This window comes from Giraffa tippelskirchi, chromosome 3 (assembly GCF_054371585.1).
Source record: "Giraffa tippelskirchi isolate mGirTip1 chromosome 3, T2T-mGirTip1v1.2.pri, whole genome shotgun sequence".
NCBI classification, from domain to species: domain Eukaryota; kingdom Metazoa; phylum Chordata; class Mammalia; order Artiodactyla; family Giraffidae; genus Giraffa; species Giraffa tippelskirchi.
The window spans coordinates 76,060,771-76,077,695 of NC_137277.1; the positions used below are offsets into that span (position 1 = coordinate 76,060,771).

The following is a 16,925-nucleotide window of genomic DNA, read 5'->3' on the forward strand; positions in this document are numbered from 1 at the left end:
TACTAGGATTTGTTCAAATTAATTTAAAAAATTATTCAAAATCGCTTGGTGCAGTGATAAAAACAATTCCTAGGTTTTATTCCCAGAGGTTCTGGCTCAGGCAGAGCCCTGGATTTTCTTTTTCTGGACAAACTCTCCTGGCAATTTATGCATAGCCAGATTAAAGGACCACTCTGTACAGAATTTTTAGGAAGCAGGAGTGAATAGCAAAAGAGTTAAAAGCAAGCAAGAAGCAAATGAGATGAAAAATACCTTGATGATAAAGTTATCATTAATAGACTAAATGGCAAATAGAAATAATTTATTAAGATAAAGTACAGTGGATCATTTTTAGAAGGCATTTTTTGAAGAAATATGAAACATGTTGAGCTCTGTTAACACTTAGTCATATAACCTTAAGTACTACTTTTTCTTTCAGTGAGCACGATTAGAGTAGAAAGTGATATACAAAAGGATGACGCTAGACTCTGTACCCTTTTTAAAATAAAGATCACACGATTGCCATACATTTTTACCTTTAAGAAAGTAACATGATTTCCTGAGCTAAGCTTTAGCTGAGGAATGCAGAATCTATGTAACTTTCATGAAATTAAAAACAAAAAAAATCTAGAGCATAAATGAAACGCACCTCAAGTGTCATATGGAGCATACTTGTAATTAGGCTCTTGTTTTATGATGGTACAGTTAGAAACACATAGCACTTGTAGCTGGAAATTAAATGGAAAGTAAAAAAAAGAATTCATTCTTCAGCTTTCTTTTTTTCTGTTTTAATTAGTCTCTTTCAGATGCACTCATTTCTCTTCAGATGGTGTATCCTCGAAGGAACCTTTCAGCTGACCAGTGGAGAAATGCCCAGTTGTTGAGTCTCATCAGTGCCCCCAGTACAATGCTTAATCCCGCACAGTCTGACACTGTATGGTTCTGTACTTTCTTTTTTGAATGAAAAGAGTAAAATTGATTTTTTTAAAAAAATCAATTAAGCAGTGCCGTTGCACTTTTTCTTCTAATTAGTATTAGCTTGTCAGTGAAGTTTATTGTAAAATGCTCATTATTTACATTGTACTATTCACAGTTTTTTAATTTCTAAATGCTGATGTTGAGTACAACTAGTAGTATGAGTTCTTTTAAGGCTTAAAAATTTGCTGTGCTTTCTTATGGTAGAAATTTGGAAGATTCAGAAAATTAGAAAAAAACAAAAATCACCCCAAGTCTTACAGACTTACTAGAGAAAATCACTATTGTATTCTGTTAAGTTTCTTTTCAGTCTTTTTTCTGTGTATGTAAACATAGACGTTATGCATATGGAGAATAAACACACATAATTACTTACTTGGGTGAAATAGTGAGCATCCAGGTACATAAATTTTTTTTTTTAATAAAATTTTATCCTTTGAAATACTGCAAACTCTGCAATACACTTGGGAAATTTGGAAGTAGTTATTTACTAAATTGAAAACAATTCAGCAACCATGTTTTTTAAAGAGAAGTTTCAGGGTGTGTGAATGTGGAAGAGGCACAGCTTTCATTGTCTTTTTTATGGACCGTGGGTATAAATATAGGTTATAAAACTTGCATCCAGTTTTTCAACTATGTTGTGGTATTTGAACCAAGAATTGAGTGGTCAGACTTCTTAGAAGGAAGAGAAAGAGGAGTGACTCAGTGCAGAATTTTTTCCTTTAAATCACAAATATTTTCTTTTTTTAAGATGCCTTGTGAATATCTCTCTTTGGATGCCATGGAAAAATGGATTATCTGTAAGTAAAAAAGAAAAAAAGTAAAAATTGGTTAGTTTTATGATTACTCCTCAGATTTAAGTTTTAGAGAGAAATAACAGTAACATGGATTGCTTTAATACCAAGCACTGTGCTGAGCCTTCTATGTGCATCATCCAGTCCTTAGATTGATCTGGTTAGAGTAGGTTGGTCTAGTTTATAGAAGAAGAATTAAAGTTTAGTCCACACAGCAAGTAAGTGACAAAGGACCTTCAAGGCTCATGGTCTACATTATATTGCCTCTCAGCAAGGCCATCAAAAGTAAATTTTTATTTTATTTTTAATGATTTTCTTGATACTGCATTTATTCAGTTTTTATTTTTAAATTATTTTAGTACATATAATAGACATCTCATATATTTGCATGGGAAATAAAATTACTTGTTTGCACTCCTACAAAGTTCACAAACTATGGGAGAAATAGACACACAGATACAGTGTAAATGAAAATTGCTATAATATAATTTTTTCTACCAACCCCAGGTCCACTGGCAGAGGGGAATAATTTTGAGCAGTTTGTGCTTTTTAGTTCTTAAAGTTCTTGTTTCTTAATTTATTAACATTTAGGTATTATTTGATGACTTTTTATTATACTGTTTCTGAAACTGGTGAATGACCAATTTTTCTTTTTTTAGTGATTTTTGGATTGGTACTTTTTTATAAAATACATTGAAACTGAATTAGTGGAATTATCAGAAATAAAGTAATAAGCAAAGATGAAATAAAAGAGTACATTTTAATTATTAGATTCAATATTTAAGTATTAATCTAACAATTGAATATTTAATCTAACAATTTGATTGTTTCTACCCCTAAGTTGCTATCAGTGAAAATTTTTCTAAATGAAAGTTACTAAATACTCTCGATTCTCTACTTGATCTCATTATGCACTGGCAGTTTGAGTAATGCTGTTATTAGTATGAAAGAGGAAAAATTTAACACACATTGCCTGTCCTTAGCCATTTTTATTAAGTATAATTTTTACATTTATCAGGTTTGTGATCATTATATTTTCTTCTGTGATTGTTAAGGTTTTTATGCTTTTGTTGATTTAAAAAGACAGCTTTCGGAGTATTGATTTTGCTCAAAAGCATGATGATCCTTGATTGTTTTATGTATATGGATATATGGATGAAGAACCAGTGTGATTAGTAGTTAAGTGGCATGAGTGACCTTTAATGTTAAACAGAACTATTTCTATCCAGTCTCTACCTTGAAAGTGTTCAAAGTGTTAGTCGCTTAGTCTTGTCTGACTCTTTGCAACCCTATGGACTGTAGCCCATCAGGCTCTTCTGTCTATGGAATTCTCCAGTAGGAGTAGTTAGCCATTCCCTCTCCAAGGGATCTTCCCGACCCGGGACTGAATCCAGGTCTCCTGCATTACAGGCAGATTCTTTACTGTCTGAGCCACCAAGGAAGCCCAGTCCTTACCTTTAATGGGAGTAATGAATGCAAGGCTTTGTGTAATGAGCAGTGAGGTTAAGTCAGAAGGCAGAATACCCCAATGGAGGATGCCTGGGCATGGAAAAGGCAAACTAATTTGGGATAGTCACAATTGCCAAAAGTCAGGAAAGTTTAGTTTTGCTGCTTTCATTTATTTGAGCCTTGAGTAGAGTTAATAGAGTTACATCAAACTTTGCACTTCTCCCCTCCCCCCCCCTTTTTTTTACTTTTCTCTTTTTGACACCAATTCCTGCACTAGAATTTTCTGTAAAAGATAAGTCTATTTTCTTTAGAGCTTTGCTGTAGATTAGTTGAAAGAGTAGCAGCATCACCTTGGAACTTATTAGATATGCAAATATTGATTTGCACCCTAGGACTTCTGATGAAAAACTCTGAATGGCTCCCAGCAACCTGTGATTTAATAAGCCTTCCTGGTGATTCTGATAGGAAGCTGAAGTTTAAGAATCACTGGTCTAGATTCTAGCCTGGGGCCAAGGGTTGTTGGGGCTTCCCAGGTGGTGCTAGTGGTAAAGAATCTGTCTGCTAATGCAGGAGACATAAGAGACTGGGGTTTAATCCCTGGATTGGGAAAATCCCCTGAAGGAGAGCATGGCAACCCACTCCAGTATTCTTGCCTGGAGAGTCCCTTGGACAGAGGAGCCTGGCTGGCTACAGTCCTCAGAGTCGCAGAGTCGAACACGACTAAAGCGACTTAGCACATAGCATGAGGGTTGTTGAGGGTCTGGAATGTTGAGGATCCAGCTCTTTCGAATGTGATTTCACAGTAACTTGGGGCTTACCTAGTGGCTCAGACAGTAATGAATCTGCCTGCAATGCAGGAAACCCAGGTTCGATTCCTGGGTCAGGAAGATGCCCTGAAGAAGGGAATGGCTACTCACTCCAGTATTCTTGACTGGAGAATTCCATGGACAGAGGAGTCTGGAGGGTTGGAGTCCATGGGATCGTAAAGAGTCAGACATGACTGAGTGACCAACACAGTAATTTATACAGTAACTTACCTTGGTACTCTTTTCAGGATTTGTTCTTACTCTGTTGACTATACCCAGATGACTCCTTATGAAAGATCTCTTTTTAAATTGATAGTATAGTCTTTCTCTCTTCAAAGATTTTCTCCAACTTTCTTGTTTAGTATTGATTTTCTATCTTATTTTCCTACATTTTCATGACTGAAAAAAATCTTTTTTTTCTCTCCTTTAGCTGAGAACTTAGTGGGGAAAGGAGGTTAATGTGTGGTTTAGTTAATAGACTGTCTTCCTACTCTTGGGCTATTTTAAACTAATTTACCTTTTATTGACCTTATAATAAATGAATATACTTTATAATATAACCCATGTCTTACATAAGTAAAGTTTATGACCCATAAGTAAAGCTAATGACCCATAATGACACTAATAATATTCTCAGAGAAACTTTTATTATCAATAGCAGTGTTACGAGTCTAAGTATACATTGAGGTACAAGACACTAAGTGAAATCTCATTTTAGTAAAGGGATTAGAGTATCAAATATCAGTGCATGAGGCAAAAATTTTCACAAAACTTCTCTTGAGGATTGTAAAAATTGCCATAAAGGTGTTTTGTTTCTTTGGTTATGTACCAGATCAAATAATTAGACTTGCATTTAGGGGCCCTAAATGTATAAAAAACATTTTAATATATTTCAGGAATTTTTAAGGACGTTATTAATAAATGTACTTCTGTATGTATGATTCTACAATATTTGCCTACCTAAAGAGTTAGTTTGCCTGCGTAGTAGCCCTTTAAAAGGAATGTTTAATTAAGAATAAAAGATAGAAGGCAAGTTAAATGTTAGTGATTGAGGGGTTTAAAGATTGAAATGTCTGTTGAAAATCAGAGGGAAATCTTACAGAAAATAGAATTGGTTTTTAACTGGCCCAGCATGATACCTAGTTTATAATAAGCATTGAGTACATGTTTTAGGAATGAAAGATGAGGTTTTATGGCTTTCTTCATAGCTCAGTTGGTAAAGAATCTGCCTGCAATGCAGGAGACCTGGGTTCGATCCTTGGGTTGGGAAGATCCCCTGGAGAAGGGAAAGTGTACCTACTCCGGTATTACGGCCTGGAGAATTCCATCGACAGTCCATGGGGTCACAAAGAGTTGGACACGACCGAGCACTTTCACTTTCACTTTCTAGGAATGAAAATGAGGTTTTATGGCCTAGAGTAGAGGGTCAGGGAAGACCTCAGTAAACATACAGGGTTACACATTTTTGAAGAATTTCTGAATTAGATGACAAAAGGTAAGATACTTGAATTTATAGAATAGAGAGCCGTGTAACATATTGAAAGAATATTGGCCTTTAAGGGTAACTACTTGAGAAAGAGGCTGGTTCTACTATTTAGTGTGACTTTAGGCAAGTCGTTGACCCTCATTTCTTCAGTTGTAAAAGAAGAATACCACTGGTCTTTCCACTCTATGTGATAATCTTAGGAGATAATATATGTCAAAGGACTAATTTAGTACAAACTATAATTTGCTATGAAATTGTGACATGCTATTTCATTTCCTGTAATGACTTAGAAGAGTAGCTTTCTTTTTGAGTTACTGTAACAACTGTAAGGATAATTGTATATATGTAAATTGGTAGCTTCTGATCTCTGGCTTAAAATATCTTTTACTCATTTGTTAAAGTCAGTTCCTTCACAACCCTGAAATGATGTTTTTTTCCTTTTCATCAGTATGAGTTCAAAGCACTGGTTTTGTGAAGTACAGAAAATTATTAGTGAAAAAGAGAAATATTGTTGCCATCTTGTATGTATATGTATTATTACTTGTCACTTAAAAGCCTCAGTTTAAGTGGTTGTATTTATGTTTCTTTATTTTTAAAAAGCTACCCTATAACTCAAATAACCTAACTTAGGAAGACTTTTATTTTCTATTTCTTTTTCTTTTGTTTCCAGTTGGCTTTATTTTGTGCCATGGGATCCTAAATACTGATGCAACAGCACTGAACCTTTGGAAGCTAGCTCTTCAGAGTAGCTCTTGCCTCTCTCTCTTTCGGGATGAAGTTTTCCACATTCATAAAGCTGCAGAAGACTTATTTGTAAACATTCGAGGGTATGTCATTTTCAATTATTTTGTCTTTTGGGGAGAAAAGTAGTGAGTGGAATATCTATTGAAGTTCTGGGGATAAAGGAAGCTCACATTATGCAAGAAGATACAGTTTGTACCAACTTATCAGTCACACCAAGTTGTTTTTAACAGTGATCCTGATATTTTTTACAGGTTACTTCACAGATTGAAATATCTAGTGTTCTTGCTGTTTCAAAATTTGTATTCTAGGAGAAAGAAGATATGATCTCTTTTGTGTATCATATGGTTTTAGACATAAATATTACTGAAAGCACAATGTACATTTTAGGAGTTAGGAAGTTTTTAGAAATGTATTTTAGAATGCAGGGTATTTAAAAAGTATATGAATCAATCAAAAAATACTTCATTAATTATTTATAGCCATTGCAGAAGTCAGACCACTGCAAAAAGGAAATCATGTTTCCTTATAATGAGGAAGTATTTCAAGTGACTCATTTATACTCATTCCTTGTAACACAAATAATTCTTAAATTTGTTCCCTTGAAATTTTTAATGCTTGCTTTTTTTTCCACTTTTGGTTCTGTAGCCAATATATAAAAACAAGTTGAACTCATACTTGGTAGCCTTTATAAAATCTTTTGAAATTAGGAGTATCTAAAATATCTTGGGGTCTGTTGGACCTAAAAATGTTGAATAATTGGGTTGGATTTGTCAGCTTCATGGAAGTGAAATTCACCTACATTTATTTCATATCCGATTCAGTAACGTCCTAAATGAAATTCAGATTTTAAAAATCTATTAGTTATTAAAATGTAAAGATATGTCTAGTACTGACAGTTTAAGCCAGTATACCATCTCAGATTTTAGTATGCATATGAAGTACCCTGGGATGTGAATTAAAATCCAGGTTCCTGGGCATCACCCCTAACCTCCTAAATCCCCTGTTTCTATATCTTGGAGAGGTAAAGAAATCTGCCCTTTTCTCCCACTGTCTGCCCCCAGTTTATTGAGGTAAATTTACAGACAGAAAAATGCATAAATTTTAAGTGAACAACTCGACAGTTTTGTGTACAAATACTCCTGGTGACCACTTAGATCAAGATACAGAATATTTCCATTATCCCCAGAAAATTCTCTTGTGCCTCTTTCTGGTCAGCACTGCTACCCCTGGTCCATTTCCCCCTAGCTAGCCTTCACAGGTGATCTCTGTTTTGATTTCTGTCACCATAAGTGATTCTGACATTCTCATGCAACCATAGTGTGAGAAACAGTACCCTCTGTATTTTTCAACTCTTAGTTCACTTTTTATTTTAGATGGTGGAGTACCTGGAAATATCCTATGTCGTTGTGAGCTTTGTCATCTTCAAAGTGATTTAGATCAAAAATCCTGAAACTTATGTCTTAGCATATTGACATCCTCTCTGGGGAATTGTATTTAAATATATGTAAACACTTAGAACCAGAGTTTCTGTATATTGAGTGAGCGTAAGGTATATATGGTACAGATAAATTTAATGGCCTCATGAAACCAATTGTCTTTTCATTATGCCTTTTTTTTTTTTTAATCTGGCCACTCCACATGACTTGTGGGATCTTAGTTCCTAGACCAGGGATTGAACCGAGACCCACCACAGTGAAACTACCGAGTACTGGACCTCTTGAAATTCCTTTGTTATGCTTTTTCTGTGTTAAATTTACCATTTAAGCATTTCTGTATTTCAAGTTGAAAAGTTTTAATTTTTTATTAAATCCAATTTAAAATGTGAATTATAGTAATTAACAAGTCAGACCAAAGTATGAAGACTCATCATTTATACAGGTCAGTGGTTACAGAATTGTGACATTTGCTTGAAGAATACACAAAGCTTAGCATGCTTAATTTAGAAATTGAAGTTCTTGGTATAAGTGGTTAGGAAGATAATTTTTCTTTAACATTTTAGGTATTTTGAATTTTTATGTATTTGGTAGCCAGGAAATTAGCATATCTTTATTAGAGTTTATTTTATAGATGGCACCTTTAGACTGTTTGATGCTGGTGTTCAGTGTCTTCTATTTTAAATGTTTTTTAATTTGAAAAAAATGTGCTTTTTAAAAAAATGGTGAGTAAAAATCACCCATAGGTCTATCCCTTAAAATAATTTAAAGTAATCAAATGCTTTCCTGCTCGTTTTCTCCACCACAAAATTTCTGTTCCTAGTGTATGTGCCTTGAGAAATTTTTTTATGCTTATGAGGTAGCATAAAAAGCCAAAAGTAATAGCTTTGACAGCACTTGCAGTTTTTAGAAATCACTGTTAATTATTTTAGAAGTATAATTTATTGTCCCTATTGGAGATTTAAGAAAATAAAGTCTACTTTGTAAATTTAATTTTATTACTGAATTTTAATGTAATATGAGATTTATTATTTCAGGAAGAGCCAATGGGGTACTTAAGGTGCTCAAAATGATGTGGGTAGACTTCTTCCATGTATTTCCAGTTTGAGAGCCAGTTTTTCTTGTTGATATAAGATATTTTTAGTTGACTAGTATTTGACTAACTTGTTTTTACTGATATCGACCAAATTAAGATTAACATACTTCCAATTTTTTTTTTTGGCTCATAGCTATAATAAGCGTATTAATGACATAAGAGAATGCAAAGAGGCAGCTGTGTCACATGCGTAAGTGGTTCTAACTTATCTGTGAAACTTTTAATCAAGAATTTCTTTCTTAAAGCATTATTTTGTTGAAGTGAGTGCAGATTAATGGTGTGTAAAATGTGGCAGTAGAAGTAGGGGACTTCCAATCAGTGAGAAACATGTTTATAACTCTGTATCTAGACACCTTGGTATTAGTATGGACAGACTTTTAATATTTTTTAAGTGTTAAATGCTCTTAAGGAATACCATACAGAGGAATTTATTTTGTGTCCTTCATTTCTCTTATTGCTCCTGTGCTCTGGTGCCAGTACTTGGCAAGTTATGATGATTTTTGTACTACTTCATGTGCACTCCCCCCCAGTGGTATTTACTTTTCAAAGTATGTTAATCCCATACCTTTCCCAAATATTAGTAAATATATTTTATTAGAAAATATATAGATAAATTAGATATTAGTGTATTTAAAATGTTTGAACAACTTTTCAATTTTCTCATGAAATAATTTGGTAATTCATTTAATTGTTATATGGTATACTTGTATAGAGTATTTCTTTAGTAAGTCTAGGTACAGTAGAGATAACACTGTCTGATCCATCAGTATTTCTACAAGGCAGAGAAAAGATAACACCACAGTCATAGGTGAAAATATAAAACTACAAAAAGTTTTAGAATTTAGGCTTAGGCTGTAACATAGATATTAGGAATTTAAATCATCTTTATTTATTGCTAACTATAGTATATTATTTCCTCATGCATTTTTTTCGCTCAAATAAAGTGCTTATATTATAAAATCAGTCTCTAGTACAAATAACATGCTTTGGAGTGTGTTAGAATTCCATTCCAGGCCTGCTTATTCAGATGTTAAACCGTTGGCAGATACATGGTGTCACAGCTATCTTTTATAAACATCTTTTTCCCCTGCATTATATAAAACAGTTATAAGTAGTGAGCAGTAGTAATTCTTATCATTCATTAACGTGTGCCAGACATAGTGTTTATATCTTCTCTTGATGGTAATACTCCTCGCAGCAACCCTGTATAGTAAAATAATCAAAACATTTACCCACTTTCTTTTTAGATACTACACCAGATGAGTTTATTATTGTCAGTAAGTAGAGAGCTTGTCGTTACAATTATACTAACATTGTAAAAGTGCTAAATGTTAGATATCATGAAAGATACATCTTGAGTCAGGTGCCATCATCCCTGTTTCTTGACGAGAGTCTGGAGCTTAAGAGAGGTAGACCCTGAGGTCATGTAGGTACAGGTTGGATTTTAGTGTGTCTTCAAAATTAATCTGTGGTGTCAGAGTTAAATTTCTCGTGTTGCATATTTCTTCTCCTTAGGATTTTGACATATAATAGATATGTTGTTGTTCAGTCTCTTGGTCATGTCCAACTCTGTGTGACACCGTGGACTGCAGCACAGCCAGGCTTCCCTGTCCTTCACTATCTCCTGGAGTTTGCTCAGACTCATGTCCATTGAGTCGATGATGCCATCCAACCATCTCATCCTCTGTCACCCCCTCTGCTCCTGCCCTCAATCTTTGCCAACATCAGGGTCTTTTCCAATGAGTCGGCTCTTAGCATCAAGTGGGCAAAGTATTATAGGAGCTTCAGCGTCAGTTGTTCCAATGAATATTCAGGGTTGATTTCCTTCAGGATGGACTGGTTGGATCTCCTTGTAGTCCAAGGGGTTCTCAAGAGTCTTCTCCAGCACCACAGTTTGAAAGCACCGATGCTTCAGCACTTTGCCTTCTTTATGGTCCAACTCTCATACCCATAGGTGACTACTGAAAAAACCATAGGTTTGACTATACAGACATTTGTTGGCAAAGTGATGTCTCTGCTTTTATAACATGCTGTCTAGGTTGGTCATAGCTTTTCTTCAAAGGAGCAAGTGTCTTTTAATTTCATGGCTGCATTCACCAACTGCAGTGATTGCAAGAAAATAAAATCTGTCACTGTTTCCATTATTTTCTCCATCTATTTGTGGGGTGGCATTTTTTTGCAACTATCTAAAGTTTAAAACTTTTTTGGAATGATTTATATTTTGAACTGTATGAGGAGTTGGAATATTTAGAATATTCTTTGATTTTTTTTTTGTTAATTTATGAGAATAAATTTTTTCTAATTTGTATTTTATTTTTAAGATACCCAGTACATGAATATTTATGATTATCTTTCCTCATCTTTCTGTTTTTGAACAATAGCACCAAATAGATTTCATCCCGATACCTTAATGAATATAGCTTTGATTTAGTCAGTTTTAAGTCCATAGGGTTGCAAAAGGAGTCAGACAGGACTTAGTGACTAAACAATGATATATTTAATAGCAATATACTTAATAAATGAAGATATAGATAATCAGATATTTATTAAGTTATATTTATTGATTCTACATGGGAGTGACAAAAATGTATACAATAAAAAAGTGCTTACTTTTAAGGATTTCACAGTCCATTTTATAGAGTGCTAGGCTATATGGTACTTAACTAGCAGAAATTCTTCGGGATTAGACATCTCTATATTGGGAAATACTTTTTGAAGAGTTGGTTTTGAAGTTTGAGTAGGATTTTGATAGGTAGAGAGAAGTGAAAAAAGTTACCAAAGCAGCACAAGAAAGGCAAGGATAAAGCCGAGATTGAAAAGTCATTTAATGACAAACAAATAGAAGATATTTTTAAGGGTTTCTGTTTCCTAAGAAAACTTTGGAAGTTGACTCTGAAATGATGTTAATTAATTGCCAGTAATAAGTTTAGTAGAAACAGATAAACTCTAATGTTGGTTGTCTTTTCCTGTAGTGGTTCAATGCACAGGGAAAGACGCAAGTTTTTAAGGTCTGCACTGAAAGAATTGGCTACTGTCCTCTCTGATCAGCCTGGCTTGCTAGGTCCTAAGGTAATTGATTTAATTCTTGTTTCAGCTACAACAAACGTGCCACATTAAAATTAAAAAAATTTTTTTCTTCTCTCTGAACTTTTACTAAAATTTGAGTCAGGAACTACATAAGAGATTTTATGTTTAACTGACAGTGGATTTGCTAACTTGGCACTTGTAAATCAGACCTTCCTGCATTTTCCCTCACATCTTACTTATGAGCAGGCTTTTTTGATATGTGCTTTGAAGTTCCCTGTTCTCTTCTGTCTTTAAGAGTTGATAGTACCAGTTTTGCCTGTGACTTTTCACTTTGAGAAAGATTTTGGATAGGTTTGTTTTTAATCTCTGCATGAGAGTGAACAATGTTAATTTTTAATATCTATCAGGCACTTTTTGTTTTTATGGCATTATCCTTTGCCCGTGATGAAATTATCTGGCTACTTCGTCATGCAGATAACATGCCAAAGAAGAGTGCAGATGACTTTATAGATAAGTAAGTTAACAACATTAAAAATATGTATTTTTTGTATGTTTGATTTATGGGCTATGGAATTTGGGGACTAAAGTAAAATTATTTTTAAAAAGTTTTTAAGGCTTTTCATGTTTGTCATAATGGAGGGAATATTTAAAATATATTGTTAGGTGATATGAATTAGAATGCAAAGTCAACTTTAGTTTTGAATGAAGGCTTAAATGTTTTCTCACTAGTACTGTAGGTTGTTGCAGAGGTATGTTTTTGTGCTATAGTATTTCTTATAGGATTCATGTTTCAGAATTATTTATTACACAAAAATTTGATTAGTAATCCTAACGGAGTTACAGCTGTGTCATTTGTAATATATTTCTCTTATTTTAGTCCACAGTCCCTCAACAGAAGTTAGATAAATGAATCAGAGAAATAATAGCATACAGAAAAATCTTACTTTTTCCTAATACTCAAGCCTTCTTTTATTTATGACTTTTTAATGTTATATTTATGAGAAGTCCTAATTTTTATTTTGTATTTTCCTTTATCAGTTTTTTATTCTTTTCTTTTTTTTGCTTTCCATGGTTTCTTTCTGTATATGAGATAATATAAAAAAGAAAGTAGTTGACATTAAATATTTAACAATGCTTTTTCTAAGGAAAAAACTTGATGTAGCAATATCAAAGGCATTTCATATTTTCCTTGATAGTAAGTGAATTTAATTTTTGAAATGTTTTTTCTTGAATAAATAAAGGCACATTGCTGAATTAATATTTTATATGGAAGAGCTTAGAGCACATGTCAGGAAATATGGACCTGTAATGCAGAGATATTACGTGCAGTACCTTTCTGGCTTTGATGCTGTTGTCCTCAATGAGCTTGTGCAGGTAAAAAACTCTTCTCCCTTTTGTTTCTTATTTCCCTCCTTTCCAATAATTGATTTGTTTGCTCAGTAAACATTTACAAAAGAAATCTTTTGTCTCGTGGTGAAGTTACAAATGTAAATAAGTCATGGTCATATTTTGTCAAGGGGATTATTGTCTAGAGCAAAGAAAACATTTAGTTGTATTCCAGTGTGATGGGCATTGTGCTTAAGGGTGTATAAAGCTTAAAGTGAACACATGCAAGGAATAATTCTTTATCTTGGTGCGTGGAGGCGTACAGTAACCAAATTATAAGGGATCTTGCAAAAGAGGAGGTTAGTCATAAATCAGATTTAATATTTAGGGAAATCACCCTGGCTTAGTGTAGATTACTGGGGGCCACATGAAGAGGCAGAGAGAGCAAAAGAACAAAAGACTCTTGAGAGTCCCTTGGACAGCAAGGAGATCCAACCAGTTCATCCTAAAGGAAATCAGTCCTGAATATTCATTGGAAGGACTGATGCTGAAGCTGAAACTCCAATCCTTTGGCCACCTGATGCGAAGAACTGACTCATTGGAAAAGACCCTGATGCTGGGAACGATTGAAGGTGGGAGGAGAAGGGGATGATAGCGGATGAGATGGTTGGATGGCATCACCGACTCAGTGGACATGAGTTTGAGTAAACTCATGGAGTTGGTGATGGACAGGGAGGCCTGGCGTGCTGCAGTCTATGGGGTTGCAAAGAGTCAGACACGACTGAGAGACTGAACTGAACTGAACTGAATCTAAAACTATTGATTTTCCACAGAAATAACCATACTTTGAAATCCTCATTTTCTTTCAAACCTACCTAAAAATGCAAATAAGATAAAAACTGTTCATGTAATTGTTTACCCTGAGTTATAAACAGCTTACAGTTTACTATCCTAGTTTATTTCTTCTTTTATCCACTAGATGGAGTTCATACGCTTCCTTTGTAGAATGTCTGTTAAAAGAGGGAATAGAAAAGCTGCTTTTACCCAAAGCAAAGTGTTACTGCTTTGCTACAGTTGTTTTTTTAAAACTTTTATTTTATATCATATGGCAACCCACTCCAGTACTCTTGCCTGGAAAATCCCATGGACGGAGGAGCCTGGTAGGCTGCAGTCCATGGGGTCGCTAAGGGTCGGACACAACAGAGCGACTTCACTTTCAGTTTTCACTTTCATGCATTGGAGAAGGAAGTGGCAGCCCACTCCAGTGTTCTTGCCTGGAGAATCCCAGGGATGGGGGAGCCTGGTGGGCTGCCGTCTATGGGGTTGCACAGAGTCGGACACGACTGAGGCGACTTAGCAGCAGCAGCAGCAGCATAGCCAGTTAACATGGTAGTTTCAGGTGGACAGCAATGCAGTTTTGTTTTTTTTTTTAATAGTTATTACATACCAGATAAACCAAAGGCTACTGTGCTATCACAGTCTAAAAAGTAAACCAAACTCCTGGCTTTGTGGCATTTTGAAGTTTGCTATGACTAACTGGATATTTATTAATAAATTTTACAGATTATGTTAAAGTATTAAAATTTTTAAGCCACTCCATGTCATTTTGTGTCTTATATTATTTTAGCAATACTGAGAAAATTAATTTCTTATTTTTCTGATACAGTAATAGTAGCAGCAGCAGTTCTGATACTAATATTAATAATTGACATTTATCAATAATATATTAACAGCTCTGAGGGTAGGTATAGTGAAGAAAAAAGACCTTATGTAACTTGATCAGTATCGCACAGTTCATGAGTACATGAGTAATAACACATTCAAATAACACTATTTAAATGTGTTAAATGTCTGAGCTTTTTACCACCTGCAAGTAAAGTATTTACATGCATAGTTTTTTTAACCATTTGCTAGGATTTAAATTTAGAACTAAGATAACTTGTTAAAATAGTTCATTGTAATATTGGTTAAAATGGTAACTTTTAAATTTAAATTTTAAAATTATGGTAAAAATGTATGTAACATTAAAGTTATCATTTTAACTATTCTTAATTGTACAGTATATAACTCTGTGTACATTTACATGGTTGTACAGGTCTTAATGTTTTGAAAATTATGGTTTTTGTGAGCTAATAAATTTTTTAAAAAACTATATGCTTATCATTTAGAATCTACTTCAGATACAGTTTATTAAATATTCCCTTTTAAGCCATTTTCAGAGAGATTTTTTTGGTCCTAATTTTGTTGCGGTAAAATTTACACATGATAAAAATCACTTGTTTTTAGTATATTGTTTTAATTTGGACAGCTGTATACATTCATGTAACCACCACCAGTCAAGATAAAGATCATTTCCAACATTTAAAAGTTTTCTTGTGCACCTTTGTAGTTGATTTCCTCTCTAGATCCTCAACAACCCCTTGTCTGCTTTTTTGTCACTTTTGCCTTGAAAAAAATTTTTTTTCATGTGAATGAAATCCTCATCATATAACTTCTTGTTTTTCATTTCTTTCAGTTAGCATGTTTTTGAGTTCATCCATGTTACTGTTTGTATAAACATTCCATTTTTATTTATTGCTTAAAAATATTCCAACTATGGATATATCAGTTTATCCCCCTACTAGTTGGTGGACCTGTGAATTTTTTCCCAACTAGATGTTTTTATCATTATTTTTACCACTTTTTTTTTTCAGAATCTTTCTGTTTGCCCTGAAGATGAATCGATCATCATGTCCTCTTTTGTTAACACTATGACTTCTCTAAGTGTAAAACAAGGTAATAAGTCTTTTAAATTGAAATGTATTTTCTTGCCATTAACTTTTCAAATTCTGTTATTGAGGAGAGGACTTAGCAGTTAGTTTTTACAGTATTACTTATCTTACTTTGGAGCATATTTAATCTGTTCTCTTTTGTTTTAACTTTGTTTGCTCTGAAGCAAAGATTTCAAAGATGGTTGTGTGGTGATACTTATAAAAATTATAAGAAATGTAGGTTGACATTTCTTCATATTCAGCTGGAGGCAAAATGATATTTTTGAGGCAAAAAGGTATTTTGTAATTACAAAAAAGAAAAATGAGCACCCTGTATCATAACAAAGTTTATATTATGGTCCAGGCATTACCTATGACAGTAATGGATACCATAAATGAAATGATTAATCTGGGCAAGCACTTTATATATATTATCTTATTCAATCTTCATCAGTGTTAAAAAGCTGTTAATTACTTTTAGTTGACACATTTGGAAATGTAAGGCTTAAGGGTTAACCTTTCAGTTATTCAGCATGGTTTGCCCACATTTTTTAACAGATACTAAGTTCTAGAATAGGAACTTAAGTTCAGATCTATCAGTCTCAAAGTTGATGTTTTATAATAGACTGCCTTTCCATTAGTTGAATACTCTTCCATTCTAGTAGACTGATATTTTAGTTTTATATTCTTTAAATAAAAGGTATCAGAAACCTTGAAAATTTCTGAGTAATAAATTTATTTTAGTTTTATCAATCTTAATAGTTATCCCACTTTTTAATGAATCTGTTATAATCTTGCCTTGTGATATTTGGTTAAAATGAAGTTACTTTGTGGAACTTCAGCATGCTTTCCAAAATTTCTATTCACAGGATTCCTCATGTTCTATTTTAGGTACTTTAAGTTGACATGTAAGCAAAATGAGAATCACAGGGTTTAGAGAGAAGTCTGTACTTTACACTTCTCTTAGCACAGCTGCGTCATCATCACCTTTATAGGATATGAGAATTATTTCACTCTTAGCTATCATTTTTAAATTGTGGTAAAATAGAATTTACCACAT

General features: G+C 33.7%; 1 protein-coding gene across 22 annotated transcripts in view; it reads left to right on the forward strand.

The window, feature by feature from the left end:
* The window catches only part of NCKAP1 (NCK associated protein 1), a 112,920-nt gene that overhangs the window by 46,827 nt on the left and 49,168 nt on the right, over nucleotides 1–16,925 (forward strand). For 15 of the 22 annotated variants that reach the window (XM_081580981.1, XM_081580982.1, XM_081580983.1 and 12 more), the window contains 8 exons: nucleotides 776–913; nucleotides 1,706–1,754; nucleotides 6,160–6,316; nucleotides 8,896–8,952; nucleotides 11,735–11,831; nucleotides 12,197–12,303; nucleotides 13,031–13,163; nucleotides 15,809–15,890. In XM_081580981.1, coding sequence (XP_081437107.1) covers nucleotides 776–913; nucleotides 1,706–1,754; nucleotides 6,160–6,316; nucleotides 8,896–8,952; nucleotides 11,735–11,831; nucleotides 12,197–12,303; nucleotides 13,031–13,163; nucleotides 15,809–15,890 — 820 coding nt within the window. The remainder of the gene's footprint in view (nucleotides 1–775; nucleotides 914–1,705; nucleotides 1,755–6,159; nucleotides 6,317–8,895; nucleotides 8,953–11,734; nucleotides 11,832–12,196; nucleotides 12,304–13,030; nucleotides 13,164–15,808; nucleotides 15,891–16,925) is intronic. The other 7 variants (XM_081580988.1, XM_081580974.1, XM_081580975.1 and 4 more) reach the window with 2 other exon arrangements.